This window comes from Tubulanus polymorphus, chromosome 2, assembly GCF_964204645.1.
Source record: "Tubulanus polymorphus chromosome 2, tnTubPoly1.2, whole genome shotgun sequence".
Classification (NCBI taxonomy): Eukaryota; Metazoa; Nemertea; class Palaeonemertea; order Tubulaniformes; family Tubulanidae; genus Tubulanus; species Tubulanus polymorphus.
Window position 1 is genome coordinate 2,643,681 of NC_134026.1, and position 17,633 is coordinate 2,661,313.

A 17,633-nucleotide genomic window follows, 5' to 3' on the forward strand; every position below is an offset into this window, starting at 1 on the left:
TAAATTTATCAAAACGTGACTACAACATTATTAGAATGATTAAATCAACTAACAAGTAATAGATGCATTCATCTACAGTTTTTCCTTGAAAGAACATTTAGAGTCCTGAGTTCTCACTTTCTACCGAATGTTCAATTGAAGCACGAACTTAGCCGTGCTAAGCTGAAATTACTTTTGGTAAAACTGTGTCGTTTAACATGGTTTCAGATATTACTGCGTACTGCATGTGTATGCTGTAGGTGATTGAATAATATCCTTGAATCATTTATTCAATGGCTACGTGGGGAGCCCCAGCAAAGCGCGAAAGGTTCCCCTACCTCCACGAGTAAAGAAATTTATTCATGAATGGTGTGAATGAATTTTTCTGCGACTGATCCTCTTATGTCGGGGACGACGTAAAAGAGACTTTCGATGATTACCGTTCTCGATGATTACGGTTCTAATCTATACAGCGATCTTCTGTGCTCGCGTTCTATATCGAGCTTAATCTAAAGGAAACTAATTAACTCAGAATTAATTGAAACTTGATGTATTATGACAGCAGCAGCAGCAGCAGCAGTAGCAGGCACAGAATTTCAAACTGTGTTTACTTTTAACTCACCGGATACCTGAAATTTATGAGATATTCGTCATATGTTGCATTGAGTGACGTAATTAGTTACTGAACTAATTTCCATGACAAACATAATTTGTTATGTGCAAATACTGTACCAGTTAAGTTTATATATAACCGGCTAAACGCTGCAAATCTTCATTGCTGGCAAATCTATTTTGCACACTATGGAAGTCATGATCATAGGGCGACGATGCCAGGATCAAACCCAAGTTAAATTTGGCCCGTGCCAAATTAGAGAGCATGGCCCGACCTGGTCGGACGTTTTTGTTCGGGCTAAATTTAGTCCCGGCCTAACAGGCACAGGCCAATTTAATACCCAAGCAACCAGTTGACCTGAGCCTAATCACGCACGGGCTAAAGTTGGCCTGGCCAGAAATGCTCGAGTGATCGCCATTGTGATGTCAGGGTTATAATCCTGACATTTCACTAGTTGCTTGAAATTAAAAATCGGATACACAGGAGTGGTGTAGATCACTCTTCACCACTCCACAACTGATAAAAATCCCAATAAAGATTGTCAGCATGCCGAATACAACTACTGATTCATCCAATATGTGATAACTGATATTACTACTGATATTTGCTATCATAAAAAGTGAAACACGCGATTAGGAGAATCCCTGGTACACGCTCAGGAGCATCCGGCACGCGACATTACTGTACTAATGTAAACATTGCTATAGATTTTGATATCCAAACGGATATAGTTTCAGGGGTAAATTGATCATAGGAAAGATCATATGTTTTTGGTCATGTTTCACCTCGTTGTGTACTGAGGTTTTTCGATAATAAGTCATTCCACTGCTTATGAAATGAATATGGATTTTAACGTGGAAACCACAGATTTCAGAGATGTAATCAGATGTTTTGTTTTTGATGTATTTCAGGGTGGTTTAGTAGCAATGCTACTGGTTACTGTGATCATCAATATCATGTTTATCGTTGACACCAATAGAAAACTGCGAAATCACACTTCAAAATCGGGTGAGCTTTCCAACAAAATAAAATCAACATTGATGGATTTATTGCACATCACAAACTGCAGTCACACTATCAGACATTTTTCGTGTCAACACTTGGTCTGTTCTATATCGGAATGGACCAGATTTTAAACATTCTAGAACGTAGCTGTAGTCAAAATAACAACCAGATAACCAGATGATCTTACGGATCGTACCCCTATGGGAAAATGGCTAGAATATTAGTCTATTCAACAAGTTATTGACGACTATCTTGTTGTGTGAAAAAATTACTTTTGAATCATGAATTATTCATATATTTCAGATTCATTTTTTTCTAATTGTACGACTGTATTAGATACCATGCATCTCTGTGGGGATATATATATATATATATATATATATATATATATATATATATATATATATATATATATATATATATATATATATATATATATATATATATATATATATATATATATATATATATATATATATATATATATAATCAAATGACAATATATATCAAATGACACATAATGTAGATACTAATTCTATTGTTTCCACTAATTCAGCGTCATTATCAATACTCATTACACAGTTCTAGCAATCACCTAAAGTGTATCCTGCGATTATTCATCACTCAAATTAGAACTCTGTATTTGAATTAATCGCTTCTTCGTCGGTTGATGGACAAAATGTGTAGACAGCGACAGGCCTGTCAGACGTATTGACAATCTCTCCGCTGTCAGTACAGAAATCAATGAAAACTTGTCGGTTTTAGTCGATTCTATTGCGTTATATCGGTGTTTGTCGTCGTTAATTAATTGATATAGTTATCATTACACATTATTCGTATAGTTTAACATCTGCGCGACCTGTATATGATAGCTGTAGTTTACTATCAAACATCGATCTGTCCTAACCTCGTATCTACTCTCGCTCATCCCGGTCAGTACGTGATGAGAATTCCCGACCGCTCTCAAACGCCGCCGTCCCTACGCCCTGCTTTCGAGAAAAAAACAATTCATTGCTCTCCCGGAGAAAGTTTGTCACCGTCAGAATCGAATTATATTTTTGGCATAAAATCTATATTCGCACAGATAAAACAGTTTCCTGAAAAGTCAACACGCCTCATTCAGTCAGTCCGGTGACATTCTTTCCCCGGGAGCTATATCCAATCTAAGCTGGTGGCTATTTTCATGTTGCGACAATCTTTCTGCTGCTGTTTAATGGTATTTGCCTTTCTAATTGCAATCAAAAGGATGTAAAAAGTTGCGTCCAATTTGTATTCGTCGCGTCGTGGAGCAAATTAGCCGGTTTTTCGTGGTTAATTCGGTAAATTTCTCGCGGGTTTTTGCTATGAATTATGTAAATAATTCTGCGATGTTGTCGAGCGTTCACAGCGTTGTGTAGCAGTCGTAGTCGATTGAAATCAATTTATTTTATCGAACGCTACATCTATTCATGATATCATGAATAATAACATCTCGTTTCACCGATTGTAATTTTTTCTGTCAAATCATATCGGATAAGATATAAGCAGCAATCGCAAGGAGACGATTTGGTCCGGACCAAATCGACACTGATCAGACTCGAGTCAAATTTGGCCCATGCCTAATTAGAGAGTGCAATCGAACTACTCATTCGATAACTGAACAAGGCTTAAACAACGCGAAGTGAGTCACTTCCGGAACCAGTTGCAATAATTTGACCGATGCTTAAGATTGGATTGGGCCTGGTCCAAGGTTTTTGGTCAGACAAAATTTGGCTCGGCCCAATCAGGCACTGGCCCATTTGGCACTCGTGTGAACAGTTATTTCTTGCAAAAAAAGCTCGTGGTAATCGCAGCTGTAATCTTCTGGTACGCCGATGATGGTCCGCTGTATCGTCGGCTGATTGGGCAATATCAGCTCGGCGGCGTTTGAGCTTCACCGGTCAATTATCGGGCTGAACTTAAAGCTTTGACCGGGAAACTACAGCAAACGATCAAATATCGCCACTTGATGAGTGTAAACTATGTTAACATTATCGCTGAGTCGATGGAGTCCCATAGGATAAATCATCAATCAGTCCTGCCAGTATTCCCAATTATACAGCATCAAACTAGAGTTGTTTAAAGTGTATCCGACCTTTTATCCATTTCGAGCGAGGCCTAGCGAAATTTTTTGCAAACGTCATCAGAATATTGTGCACGTTCTATCGAAGATTTGCCTGTTTATCTCATTCACACTTAATTAAGGCAAACGCAGTTGAGTAGACAGATATTCGAACTAGATTTTTTACGTATTTCTTTTTAAATGGTTCGATGCTAATATCGTTGTTCGGATGAAGCAAACGTATTTTTCTCATAAAGCTGTAGTTTCTTGTTTCCGTATCCATCACCATTTGAATTCTATTACTTAAAGACGCAGTTGTAATTCATGTTTTTAAAAGCCTAACGCACGCTACACAGGGAAATATGGAAACAGGAGACGGAAACATGTTTCCGAGCGTTTCACAAGAGACAAGAAATATGGTTTTGGGAACAAACATTTACGAGATCAAACATGTTTGTTTCCGTGTTTCCATGCATTGGTAACAACTAAAAAGTATTTTCATTTTTATCTCCAAATTAGAGGCAATTTGAAATTTGATCCATCGTCGGGTTTGGGGCTAATACTATTTTGGCCCGGGGTATTTACGAGGAAACACTCACTGATGTGGATAGGTTTTGTCAGTGTCTGCGTTCGTGTTCTTCACGTCATTCTTCACCGCGGCAAATTGGAAAATACTGATGATATTCATCGAAAAGTCATAACATCTGATATATCTGATAACCATCTGTTCATTTCACAATATACTCCATCAGAAAGCATCATTGATCTATATGTTTATTGAAGTAGTTTCCCGGAGGATGTTACGATGATTTTCATCCTGTCGTCGTCATTCCCTCCAGGATTGGGTCGATCAAAGGAAAAAATGTGTCGATATATTTTTTTCAGCTTTTGAAACCGCTATAAAAGAGACTTTTAGACCGAAATCAAATTATATATCGGGATGGGCATGTATCCTCTTCAAGAAGTTCATTACTATTTGGACAGTGATTGTCAGTGATTGAGGCGAAGTTCTTTTTCTTCTTAATCATTTTCTGTAAAGCCGGAAGGAATGCCGATTTGACGTTCATTATCAACCGGTGTCGAACGCGTTTCATTTTACGGGCGAAAGTCCATTGATTTGAAACGTAGCGAATTTGAACTGTTGATTATCCGAAATGAGGAGACCGATTGGATTTTGTCTCCGCGGGGCGGTGCAGAGACATCGGGCTACTTCGAACATGCCTAGCAGCGCGGATAGAAATATGGCGCGCTTTCAAAAAATGTGATCAGCAATATTGAATATTATTGCCTTATGGATTGAAGATGTTCATCTTTGTACCGAGGAATCAAAGTCTTCATTCGTTATATATTTCAGATGAAGGGAAGAAATTCGATACGAAGCAAGCGCCGCGCAAAATCCGTCAAGCGTTCGAGCAACCGAAAAGTCTGGCAGTAGAAGTCATGTCGAGTCGTCATGTCGTCTCCATCAACGTCGACGGCACGACCGTAAGTTCAAACATTTCAATTTGCGAACCTTTCGTTCGAAAACACTTCGATTTCGCACTCAAAAACGTCCGATTCCTTCGCGAACGAAATGATTGAAAATTCCGACCGCGTTTCTTCGCGTCGATCGAAACAAGTCGTAATGAATTCGAATCCGGAGACTAAACGCAGCGTTTTCATATTTGTGACATTTCAGGTCGTTGAAGACGCCGAACGGAATACAAATCGCGGTGTACACGTCCTTGTACTCAATCAAGCCACTGTAAGTAATAACTTGAGGCTGAAAGATGCCGTTATTGTGTCGCAATAAGCTGTATTTCCTTCGCTGAAGTGACTGAGCGAAGTCGCATTACACATTAACCCACTAATAGAAATTGACAATTTTCGGTTGAGATGTGGTCAGTGCGTATCAGTCATTGACAAGAATAATTGATACATACCCGACCAGGGTGGCTACTGATCTGGAAATCAGGGAAAACTGAGGGAATCAGAACAATCTAGAAAATATCAAGGAAAACTCGGGGAATTTGACAAATTTTGTGGAAAAAAACTGGAAACCTCAGTGAATTTGAATAGGCCATTGATCCGTGAATGGTGAATAAATTGTAGCATTTTAAACGAAGAAATTTCTCCATTCACCTGGCGAATCACTCCTGGCGAAATTTTGTGTTATTACATTTAGCTGGCACATGGAAAAATCAGGGAGAACTCACGGATTTTGTGAATGGGTGGAAAGTGGCTGCCGTGCTGAGATAGATTTGAATATTAATATGTGCCCTGAGAGACCACTCTTATGAAAATTTACAACAAAAACATTTCTATTTTTTTCTCTCGGAAGTATCGGCACTTTTTCATTGCGTTTCGCTATCTATTTCAGGGTAGTGTGATGGCTCAGCGCGTATTCGATACTTACTCTGCCCACGAAGACGACGCGATGATCTTGTTCTTAAATATGATCTCCGACGGACGCATACTTATTTTTTCCATTAAGGTAAAACTGTCGAGATACGCCGGCCCGTCGTGCGACGCATTAGTTCCACCGAGTCCTCTGTAAACACCAAACGCCGTTTTACAATGTTAGATTATGGCGCGTAGTACCGGAGATCAATAGCGTTTCTTGTCAATCCGCGATTGACTGCGATATGTCAACACATAAACACTCAAACTGCATCGCTGTCCAACGTTTGGAATTACTGAATTCGGCTGAAAAAAAAAACTGCAAACAAAAGAGATTCTGAGAAAATCCTTTCCTTTTATTTTTTCCCTTCGTTCTTCAGACTTTGAAATCAGCTCTCAGAATCTACCATTTGGAAAGAGATTCTGTGTCCCATTCTAAACCCCTGATCACCTGAGTATGCATGCTATATGCGAGTATGCATGCTATATGCATGATACCTGATGGTAGGGTTTGTTGTATATTGAGCCCATTTTTCGTTTTGTTCATTTTAGATTCATTTTTTATCAGCTGCTCGCAGTCAACGTTGTGGGACTCTGAGCTGAGTTTTCCACATTATCAGAAAGATAAAGAAGTTGTTTTGATACTCTGCGGTATACATTACAATTGGTCAATCAAAAGCCACGATTGCTTTAATATTCCTATTGTTCTGCCAACGTAGACACTTTTTTCATAGCGCATATATGGCTGCAATTGTGTTTTCTTAATCTTCTGCCAAGATGCAGAAGATTATTCATTTGAACCGACAGCGAAATGGAGGATTTCCAGCGAACGATGACGACGATACACAGGATCTAGTAAATTCTGCGCGTCGTTGGAGTAGATCTGTAAGTTGCAGAACTAATCTGAGGCACGCTTGTTTGTCATGCTCGTTGTCGGTGACGGCTGCAACATCTGACAGTTTCAAGCGAGTCTAAATGAGTTTGATTTGTATACTGTTCATGTAGATGACATTATGACACAGCGGTGATTTTCCCCGCTGATCAGAAACAACGCTGTGTCTCATTTCCGAGTTTTATCAGGCACCTTTTAACACTCGCCTAGCATTACCCTAACACAGTTTGCCACCGAAAGGAAATGCTAAGCCGCTATCACATTTTGATTGATTTGATTTTTGCATCGGTTCTACCGCGTACAGTGACGGTACCTCTATTGAACTATCTCTTTTCTTACCGTAATCAATATTTCCAATACGTTGTCTTTTTTAAGGATGAAGGTTCTTTCCAAATGAAGAAACGCGCTCGGCAAACTCTGAAGAACATGGGCAGTGAGAGAGCCGATAATTTAGGATGGCGCGATATGTGGACTATGGTGTCGGTGAAAGGAGGTATGACAGCACCTTTTTGGTTAAAGAAAATTCCAAATACATTTAGTTTTAGGTTATCTCCGTATTTTTACATTTCCTCTTGTTTTTAGGAAAGAAAATTGGAGAAAGTCACAGCAAGTCGCCGAGTTTATCAGAATGGGGAAAATCGACGAAGCTTAAAGTAGAGGTTCCTCTGAAATCTGTTGAAGGTAACGTTATTTATGTTATTGATATTCATTTGCGTTGCTAAAGATGGTGGATGACATAAACGTCGTCATCATATGGAAGAATCTTCTGACAAAGAAATCAGATAGTGTAACAACGACGTGCTTTTGCATTATATGAACATCAAAACACCGGCAATATCACTTTTATTGATAGAACACTGAATAATTTATGACTGACAATTACTGGAGTGATATTTCATCTAATTTGCCATTATCATGCATGGAAACCTGGCTTGTACAGGCAGTTTATCGCTGTTATTTAATGTGATCTTCATTATATTGCTTTCAGAGAGCGAGTGCGACTGGCCGAATGATGAAATTAGTCGACGTAGAAGAGAGTTCTGTTCGAAGATTGAAGGCTATGGCAGCGTTTGTAGTTGTTTAGATCCAGCTCCGCTCGTGTTTAACCCCGACCCGGTAAGTACCGTAGAAATAGAAGTCCGTCGTAATAAGATACCGGCCAACTGAACGCATGCGCTATACTCGACTTTTTGCCCATCATCGAGATTTATAAACTACCATGGCAACTGTTGATGCTACACAAAGCAAATTGAATTAGGCAAAAAGCGAGATTAGGGTCGAACGAACGGTGAATGATTTTGTAATAAATGTTATCTACGAATAAAACCATCAATCACCGGATGCCATTAAGAAACAATCCGTAATGAATCGGCTGCATAAAACATTTTCGATACAATAGAAGAATCAAAGGTCGACTGTGCACTTGTCCAGAGATTGATCGCATTATCCTTAACTTACCTTTTCAGCTGTCCAACAGCAAAATATCAAACATTCCAGTCGCAGTTATAGCTAGTAATAGACCTCAGTATCTTTACAGGTTGGTATTATATATCGTATTGTTATTTTGTAGCTAATATCAATATCTATGTTTTCGCATTGTTTCATTCTTGAAATAAAAAACCAAAAAAATTCCCATATGATTACAGGTCGCTGAGATCTTTATTGTCTGCAAATGGAGCGAATCCGGGTATGGTATCAGTATTTATAGATGGTTATTATGAGGTAAATAATTTACATTTGATATCAATTTTTTCTGCTTTCCTTTGTGTTCTATTCTATTGTTATTTCGTTTTGTTTATATTCTAGGAACCTTTGGCTGTAACTCGATTATTTGGTTTAAAAGGCATCCAGCATACCCCTCTGGGCGTGAAAAATGCCAGGGTCTCGCAGCACTATAAAGCCAGTCTGACGGCAACTTTTAATCTCCACCCAGTAAGTACAGCGTGACATTTTCATAACGGTTTCTCTTTTGAACCCTAGAAAAATCTCATAAATTGTCTATGTTTGCAGACAGCAAAGTATGCGATTGTAGTGGAGGAAGATTTAGACGTTTCACCAGATTTTTTTAGGTGAGTACACTTGAATATCTGCGGTGTAATTGAATTTCTGTCATCCTGAGTGTATTTATGGCTCGCACAGTAGACTGGGATAAACACGAACGAATATCTCTATTTCCAGTTACTTTAGTCAGACTATTCCGGTAATGGAAGAAGATAACACAGTGTTTTGTATCTCTGCGTGGAATGACCAGGTACTGAAATTACTCGGTACTGACCTTCATTAATTATGTATCCGCTCATATCCACCGGAACAATCATTCCGCATTAATCTTCATTTTAGGGCTATGAACATTCATGTAAGGATCCGGCATTGCTGTATCGTGTTGAAACAATGCCTGGTCTCGGTTGGCTACTCAAAAGAAGCGTTTACAAGGACGAATTAGAGCCAAACTGGCCAACTCCAGAAAAGGTAATTTTATAGCTATTTTGTAGCCAGAATATTTTACTGTAATTTTCTATAAAAATACAAAATACGACGAAGTCCATATTGGACATCATTACATAATCGATACAAGGGTCTTATGTATATACGCTTGAAAGATGCTTAACTTACTGTGATTTATTCCGAGACGCTCTGACCGCTCATGTATGTATAATGTGTTATATTTTCAGCTGTGGGATTGGGATATGTGGATGAGAACGAACGAGGTTCGTAAAGGCAGGGAATGCATTATTCCCGATGTGTCTCGTACATATCACTTCGGATCGAAAGGATTGAATATGAATCCGTATTTTCAAGAACTGTATTTCAAGAAACACTCCTTCAACACATTGCCTCAAGTGAAATTAAAAGATGTCGAGAGGTACGTGCACTTGCATATCACATTATCAATGCCTCAGAGAATTGAACTTGAACATTGCAGCAAATTTGTTTTCAGTATGAGAAAAGACAAGTATGAAGATGTAATCAGTGGTCTCCTAAAGGAGGCAGTGGTGCTCAATCACGATGTATCTCCCTGTGATGATAGTTTTATTCCCGACACTAAGGTTTGTCAGTTTGATACCGGTATCTCTTCTTCTAAATCTCTGTGGATTACACAGTTGATATCACTGCTGACTAATCTGAGATTACTTCTGGGATATCTCTAAACATCTATTGTTTCTTTTCAAACTTGCAGGATAAAACTTATGTGATGTTTATACAAATGCTGAATCCAAAAGATTATACTACGTGGAAGCTTTTGGCAAAGGTAAGAATAGAAATGAAATATCCATCGTTTAACCAGTTTTGAATTATAATTTTCATCTTTGATCATTTCTGATTCTGTAGTGTCTCCGTTTATGGGATCTTGATGTTAGAGGTTTTCATAAAGTAAGTCTAAACCCAGAAATATACTACATTCTGACTTAGCTTAATTATATATATGATGAAAAACCTATGTAATCATTTATCTTTATTTTCAGAATTTGTGGCGATTTTATTTAAAAGGAAATCCGATCTTAGTTGTCGGAGCGCCAGCATCTCCATATTCGTAAGTACGACTGGCATCTCTTTTTTTGTGTATGCGGAATGATTTACGTTGTCATTGGATACATGAATCAACCCTGTGTTTCTTATCTTCTTTTTTCAGAAAATATATGCCGAAGACGATTACTCCTGTTGTATTGAAAGAAATAAAATCATAGCATTTATGAGCGTTTTTTTTAAAGAAATTTTTTTCGAAGAAACCTTCCGTGTGTTCTTTAATTTGTCATCAAATTAAAAACATGACCATTTATCATCAGTTTTGTTAATACTCATTGTATTGCTACTGTGTAGCATATATACTGTTCTGCATTTACTGATTGGCTGGTTCCATGACGTTTATCTGCAACAATGAAAAAAAGAGTTCGTATAACTTCAGTGTAAATACGCTTGTGAATTAATTAATTGTTCAATAATTGCAACATTTAAACATTTTTATCGAGTCAATACAAAATTCCTTTTTTTCAATGATTTTAGAGTTAATGGAGTAGCGGATTAAAAAACGCTGTTAATTTTTTCTTTTAATTCCTGTTTCGTTGAGGTTATGAATTACATTTGCTTCTGGGATTTATCTGAATGATTTTTAGCTAAATCTGAGTGTAGCTACTGGTTAGCTCACACATTTGAAATGTATTGTTCATACAGTAAACTCAACTGTTACCGGAACCAGGGAAGTGTTACACTTCCCTGCCGGTACTAAACGAAATGAAGGTGGAGTCTACTGTATAGACATTGATTAGTTGAAAATTTATTTGTGAATATTAAGCATCAAATAAAAAAAATGTATGTAAAAATGAAATCGCGTGTAGATAGATACAAATAATGAAATGAAATTGTATGAATGAAGAGGTTTATTATCAAACTCTTTATGATTAAATGATGTGCCAAATGCATTTGTACAGGCTGTTGACATTCCACTCAAGTTGAACAGTGTGATGAACTTATTATCTTATCATATATAACGCATACCCTAATTAATTATCATCAACAGACCGTAGAATTGATTTGAAATATCATACGCAGTTTACAGTGAACCAAACCGAATGTGATTAGTTATTCAAATCCTTGCATCTAGTTAGATTTCATCTAGTATTGATCAGAACCGTTTTAATGAAAAACATCCACACACACACACTGCTTTGATCTATGTGTATTTGTATTGTTACAGTCATCTTGTACAGAGATATAGGTAAAATAATTGTTTCTAATAAATTGAAATTCAATTAGATACGTTTTTCGTTTTTAATTTTGCGCAGTCAACTCCACCTTAACAGTAGCATTATAGAGTAAGGATCGGGGAAAAAGTCTGTCCAGAATTCACCCTTGCCAGTTCTTGCTAGTTCTCGAGTTTACCACCAATTGAGGATCGACTAGACAAATGAAACTCGCCATGCAAGCAGAGGCCAGCACGATTTGTTGTTTTACAGGAAACATGACTTCATCAGGACGTTTTTAAGTACATTATCTGTCCAACAATTCTGTAGCCATACTTGCAGCTGGAACGAACACTGAGTCTTGTCAAGAGGTCCTCCAAGAGTTTCAAATGGATAATGAACACCACAAATGAAAGAATCAGAGGCTTTTAATGATAGATAGTATTATCTATTTATTTAATTTATAATAGAAACCTTAAGTATTGCATAAACCGGTAGTATAAATATGTACAATACCTGATAAATAGACTCGAGATCTAGCATACTGAACACTGATAATTCTCAGATAAAAGAATTACTACGTAAAACATTTAACAGATTAAAATAAATAATTACATCATCATAAATACCATAGTTAATGGTACTAACATAGTACAATACAGACAATATTTAGTAGAATAATACAATCTTGTTACTCAAACCGTAGATACATAAATGGCACTTTAAAAGCATATACAATAATTTTATACATATTTAAATTGGAAATTTATTAATTTCATACTATTATGACATGGAATTGTTTTTAGTTTAAAGCGACATTAGAATCGTATGTTTTTTAATCGATTGAACAATACAGATTTAGCTTTTGGTTTCTGCGGCAGAACTTCGCATTCACTTTCTACCGTAGGAAACCGCTGTTTGTAGATGTCCGGATATTGTTTCTGAAACTGAAAGAGCAAATAGTCAACATCAAAACCTGTCTGGTTTTTCATCAGTCTTCGACGCATCAAAAGATCGTTAGCTAGAAAGCGCTGCATGAAAATCTGTCTAGAGCAACTAAATCTAAGATCAATCAAATCATTCACAACAGACAACCAGGCTCATAAATGAGACAACCGGCGGGTTGCCATTTAAAGTTCCATTCTACGCGGTAATTCAATCCACAGGAAAATTAAGACAGGAAACTTGATCAATACAGCAGAATTATTAATCACCTGTTTCAGTTTCTTCTTCTTTTCTTTCTGAGATAAAGTTTGACACTCAACGATGTTATCGAGTAGGCCTGCCAGTGCTACTTGTGAATGATCAAGTTTTTGTTGTTCGTAATCTTTGATGGAAACCTGTTCGCAATAACTAACCATCAGTGGTTCTTCCATTGTATATTTAACCTATCATAAAAAACAGCATATATCATAAGCATTTCACGCCTAACATTGCATTTTGATTATGAAGAAGTAGAGTAGGCTTTACCTTAGTTCGTTTCATATGAGCCAGTTTATTGTGTATATCACTAACTAACTGTTCAGGTATGCACATGATGTATTCATAATTGTCAACGAGAGTTGAAGTTAAACGAAGTGCTACGCTATCATCAACATCCTCTGCCGAGCACAATACAATACTTTTGTAAAATGTCCTTAAAACCTAGAATAATAACACCACAAATAGTAAGAATAGAAATTGTTTTTTTTTTTTACATGGAGGATTACAGATGTCCCTGGAGGTAGACTGCAGATTATATCTAAATTTTCTAATCTTTACAACTTAATCCCTAGGAACCGAGGTAGATGTAAATACATTTTGTTATAGAAATCTGCTTTGGGAAAGACTCCAGGCTGCCTTATGAACAAAGTACGCCGACGGATCAACCACTGATATAAACTTACCAAAGTTCTAATCGGAATTTTATCATCGAGTCGTAGTTTATCATTGTTCACCATTTTATTCATCAGTCGTAACAATAAATGAAGTTTACGTTTTTTCGCCGGTGGTAAACACATACAACACACTTGTAACACATCGTTAATCAGTTCTTTACGACTTTCAGCAAAAATCCCTGTAAACAGTAACGTACAATCAGTAACGCTGTAAAACACTTAGAGAATATATGATTTTCTGCTAACGGTGTGAGTGATAAAAGCTAGAACATTTTTGATAGTTGTGTCTGTTTTACCTGAGGCATCAATCTTCTGACTATTTGGTGTATTCAACACCCAATCCGGCTGAGGCGATACAGACGCTTCAGGTATATCTGGTTCCACAGCCGTGCGGTAAACAGACGGCGGTTCTGTTACATCATCCTGCGATGTAAGATAGCTAGAGTTTGAAACATCTGATCGAGGTTGACCCCGCTGATGCGTAGAGTTGTACGGAGGAGGGTTTTGATAAACGGGAGGCTGCTGCGATTTATATCTCGCGTACGCCGACTTCAATCTCCACAACTCCCAGTGATTCTCCTCGGTTATACGACCCAACGCGGCGGCGTCATCTTCATCGCGTCGATTCAGATCGTACTGAGAACTGGTTTTAACCGGTCCCGGGTCGTAGCGCGGACGACGGGACAGTTTCACCGAGCTGAACACCTCGGACGACGTGCTGCGAACGCTGTCGCGCGACGCGCGCCGACGATGCAGGTTTCCGTCCAAGAAATTACCGGCGTCGTTGATATTGTTCGACGAAAAGAATTTATGCGAACTACGCAAACTACTATTACTACTACTGCTTACGTGGTTATATCCGAAATTATCGTAGCCACCGTCGCGATAATTCTGCATACTTAACGAAGAAGTATTGAGTTTAACCGTGCGTCCCGTATCTCGAGCTAACGTATATCTACAGCGACTTATCAGTTCACTAAACGACGAAGCTCCTGTAACAGACGTATTACAACTACCGATAAAATCATGCGGCGGTTTATCCGAATTAGCGCTAAAACTATCATCGTGCTTCCGAATTTGAGATAAGTCTAAATTTGACATAGCGAAGCGGCCGTGCATGCTCGTGCCGGGGGAGTGGTCCGATGCCATGCTCATCATGAGATTCTCGACTGACAGAAATGAATCTTTTCCGTTGCGATGGTAGTGATTAGCATGCGGAGTCGATCGACGCGGGTCGGGTCTTTCAGCCCTCGCTGAACACCAAAATAGAACATGCAAAAAAATGAGAGAAAAGAAAATGAGAAGCAGTGCAAATTTAGAAATACATGCGTAATAACATACTACCTGTAAGACAAAAACTGTCAAGCTCAAAAGTAACAATCAAATTAACCTTTATAGAGATGATTTTCAAAGATGAACAAAGGGTTAAGGGTTTGTTTAAAGGATTTTTGGGGTTAGTTTTTTTTTGAGTCATGCAAACAGCACTTACCGAATGCGTTGAGAAACATGTCGCACAAATCGAACGTCAAAAGCGGTTCATCGAACGATTGAAAATGTTCTCGAACCGCGTTGAATACATCTTTTTCAAAACCGCTGTAACGGGGCAAATTCTCTTCAACTCTCTCAGGCCCTGAAGTAATGTGGTAATTGATCGTATTGAATATGTTGAATGGCTTTTTTTTCTCAGAAATTTGTATAACTCGATTATATCAACTACTTACAGTAAGCCAAGCACCTCATTGCTGACAGAATCCAGTGCGGCAGTTGATCTAAAATCAAACGATAACAGAAAAAAAATCATTAGAATCCCTATGATGCTAAGTTTTTTTTCAAGAGATGAGAAGCTTTTCAAACTATTCAAGGACTGACCTTCTTTAGGGATATTGTTCACAATTCCGTAGCGACTGACATACGTTGCATTGTGCATCATGTACTTAGCATTGATACAATTAACTTCTAAAATCTCTTTGATGTTTCTCAGACCGAGTAATGTTTGAAGTCTGAAAAGAAAGTAGAGCACCCTTGATATCGAAACTCGTGTGCGAAGCCTTAGTGAAACAGTTACCAATAATCTTATTATGGTTTGAGGAGCTTGTTCTACTTTAATGAAACATCAGAAATGAAATCTGCTCGATGATGGAATATACGATTAAATGGACACCTTAAGTTTAGAACGCGATAATACCTGGTTAGTGTCATTTGCTTCCAAGTCGTTTGGGTTTCTTCTCTGGTAAGCGGTCTAGCGACGAGATGACATTTGGACAGGCCTTGTTGGGTTTCAGGATCACACTGCTGCTGTTTATATGTATCATCCATTTTCTTCTCATGCGTTTGGAAATTTGAACTGTTGTCAGTTTTTGGCGCTAGTGCCGGTCTCTGTTTGCTCGATTTGGCAGGCGTTGATGAACCAAACCTATATTGAATATTCACGTTAATTCCTACCAAGTTTTCTATAAATATTTGTATTTTTCAAATCACATTAGAGTACAGTAGCCATTTTCATAATTGAATTACCTATAAAGGCGACCATTATCTTCGAATTGATCTTTATTGTGTTTATTTCCACGTACGTCTCTGAAAACCTGGGCTTTTTGGAACTTCTGTAATAGTTGTATCGTTTGATACCTGTGAATATGAATCGAAATCACTGATAAATAAATACCAGTACAGTTACTTGATAATGCATATCTAGCCATAATACAAAGTTCAGTTTGTCTAGTGTACATGCTTTGTAGAGCAAAGTAGAATCAGAAGATTTTATTCACATTTTTAGTGATTCTTATTGGGTAACAGCTACTAGAATGGATATATTTTCAGAAAAAAATATGTAAAAATTATGATTAATTATTAACTTTAGTCCCATAAAGGATGGGATTATTGTGCTCAATTACTTTTGAGCCCAATTTGCGAAAGTCTAAATTAGCAGGAATAATTTAGACTGAGTCAATTAGTGAATAAACAAATGAAGGCTGTCTGATTACACGTATTTGTGTTTCTTATTGATTTGGCATTTGACATAATGATCAACAGGAGCCAAACAACAGTGTCATCTGAGCACAATGTATAATCAAGATAAATCAGATTGGAAAAATCATTGCGAATAAAATGAAATATATGGGGAAAAAAACATACTCAAATGAATAAAAATAGAACATCTAAAAAGATAATTTGATATGAAGACCTTCCCCTGTAGGCTGTCTATAGGCCTATAGAACTAATGGAGATTTCTTGTTAAATCTCTTCCAACAATTCATCAATGCCAAAACTATAATTTATACATGTCTTTTAGTTTAGACGGTGATATAGCAGGTCAACTCGTACCCTATTGTTGACAACTTATCCCTGTATTTTGAAGCTATTTACCTCCCATATTTAAAAACCTTTTTCCCCTGCTTTTTTTCAATCAAGGCTATATGTTTCCTGTTTGACAACAGAGCAAAAAAAAACATGAATCTCCTTCATCTTATTTAGCCTGCCTACTCCGACATTGAAGCAGCAGTCGTTAGACTTTTAAGCCATGTTTTCTGTAATTACCTTGTAACATCCGCACCAAAATTGGGATTATTTTTCAAATAGGAATGAAGCCAATCTACAGCGTCCGATGCAACGAAACATGTTTCAAAGGTTTTCATGTTCCTTCTATGGCGTCCGACCGGCATCCCAGATTTGAAGGCATAAACTACATCATTCCACTGGAGAAAAAAAGAGTTTCATGTTTAGATAAAATATTGAGATGAGAATTCATATTTACTACGAATGATGAAAAGACGTGCAAGTAGAATGTCAGTCACGTCCAATATTTCCAGGAGTAGGCCTATTAAGAGTATAATAATTATGAGAAGACAAGTTTTTCAAAAAAATTTGAAATTCAAAATTATCTTACCATTTTTGTAGCCCTGTAAGGACCATTAACTTCTGAATTTGTATCCATCATATATATGCAATTTTCACTCAACTAATCCATGACAATGTAGATTGAAAATGCGTTTTTAAGTGCACAAAAACATAAAAAAACGAAAAACACGATGCCGCTATCAGCGTATTTTGTTTTCAAATGAACCGCACTTCCTTGTATAGGCGGCGCCACCACCCGGTACCGACAGTATGCGTTTAATTGCCTACGTAATTA

General features: G+C 37.5%; 2 protein-coding genes across 5 annotated transcripts in view; one reads left to right on the top strand and one right to left on the bottom strand.

The window, feature by feature from the left end:
- The window catches only part of LOC141898456 (protein O-linked-mannose beta-1,2-N-acetylglucosaminyltransferase 1-like), a 51,179-nt gene extending 39,522 nt beyond the window's left edge, over window positions 1-11,657 (top strand). For all 4 annotated transcript variants that reach the window (XM_074784346.1, XM_074784344.1, XM_074784345.1 and 1 more), the window contains 19 exons: window positions 1,504-1,600; window positions 5,032-5,162; window positions 5,356-5,421; window positions 6,037-6,150; window positions 7,324-7,441; window positions 7,531-7,629; window positions 7,937-8,064; window positions 8,415-8,485; window positions 8,595-8,670; window positions 8,755-8,880; window positions 8,959-9,017; window positions 9,127-9,199; window positions 9,289-9,417; window positions 9,621-9,811; window positions 9,887-9,995; window positions 10,127-10,198; window positions 10,279-10,320; window positions 10,413-10,480; window positions 10,580-11,657. In XM_074784346.1, the coding sequence (XP_074640447.1) occupies window positions 1,504-1,600; window positions 5,032-5,162; window positions 5,356-5,421; window positions 6,037-6,150; window positions 7,324-7,441; window positions 7,531-7,629; window positions 7,937-8,064; window positions 8,415-8,485; window positions 8,595-8,670; window positions 8,755-8,880; window positions 8,959-9,017; window positions 9,127-9,199; window positions 9,289-9,417; window positions 9,621-9,811; window positions 9,887-9,995; window positions 10,127-10,198; window positions 10,279-10,320; window positions 10,413-10,480; window positions 10,580-10,634 (1,824 nt within the window). In that variant the 3' untranslated portion in view covers window positions 10,635-11,657. The remainder of the gene's footprint in view (window positions 1-1,503; window positions 1,601-5,031; window positions 5,163-5,355; window positions 5,422-6,036; window positions 6,151-7,323; window positions 7,442-7,530; window positions 7,630-7,936; window positions 8,065-8,414; window positions 8,486-8,594; window positions 8,671-8,754; window positions 8,881-8,958; window positions 9,018-9,126; window positions 9,200-9,288; window positions 9,418-9,620; window positions 9,812-9,886; window positions 9,996-10,126; window positions 10,199-10,278; window positions 10,321-10,412; window positions 10,481-10,579) is intronic.
- A 467-nt stretch (window positions 11,658-12,124) lies between these two features.
- On the bottom strand, window positions 12,125-17,438 carry LOC141899943 (DEP domain-containing protein 1A-like). Its single transcript, XM_074786583.1, has 12 exons — window positions 17,388-17,438; window positions 17,039-17,196; window positions 16,019-16,129; window positions 15,690-15,917; window positions 15,374-15,504; window positions 15,226-15,273; window positions 14,994-15,134; window positions 13,801-14,757; window positions 13,514-13,683; window positions 13,098-13,271; window positions 12,842-13,015; window positions 12,125-12,574 (listed from the first exon to the last, which is right to left on the bottom strand). The coding sequence occupies exons 1-12, from the start codon at window positions 17,436-17,438 to the stop codon at window positions 12,446-12,448; spliced, it is 2,472 nt and encodes an 823-aa protein (XP_074642684.1). The 3' UTR covers window positions 12,125-12,445.
- Window positions 17,439-17,633: the final 195 nt, after the last annotated feature.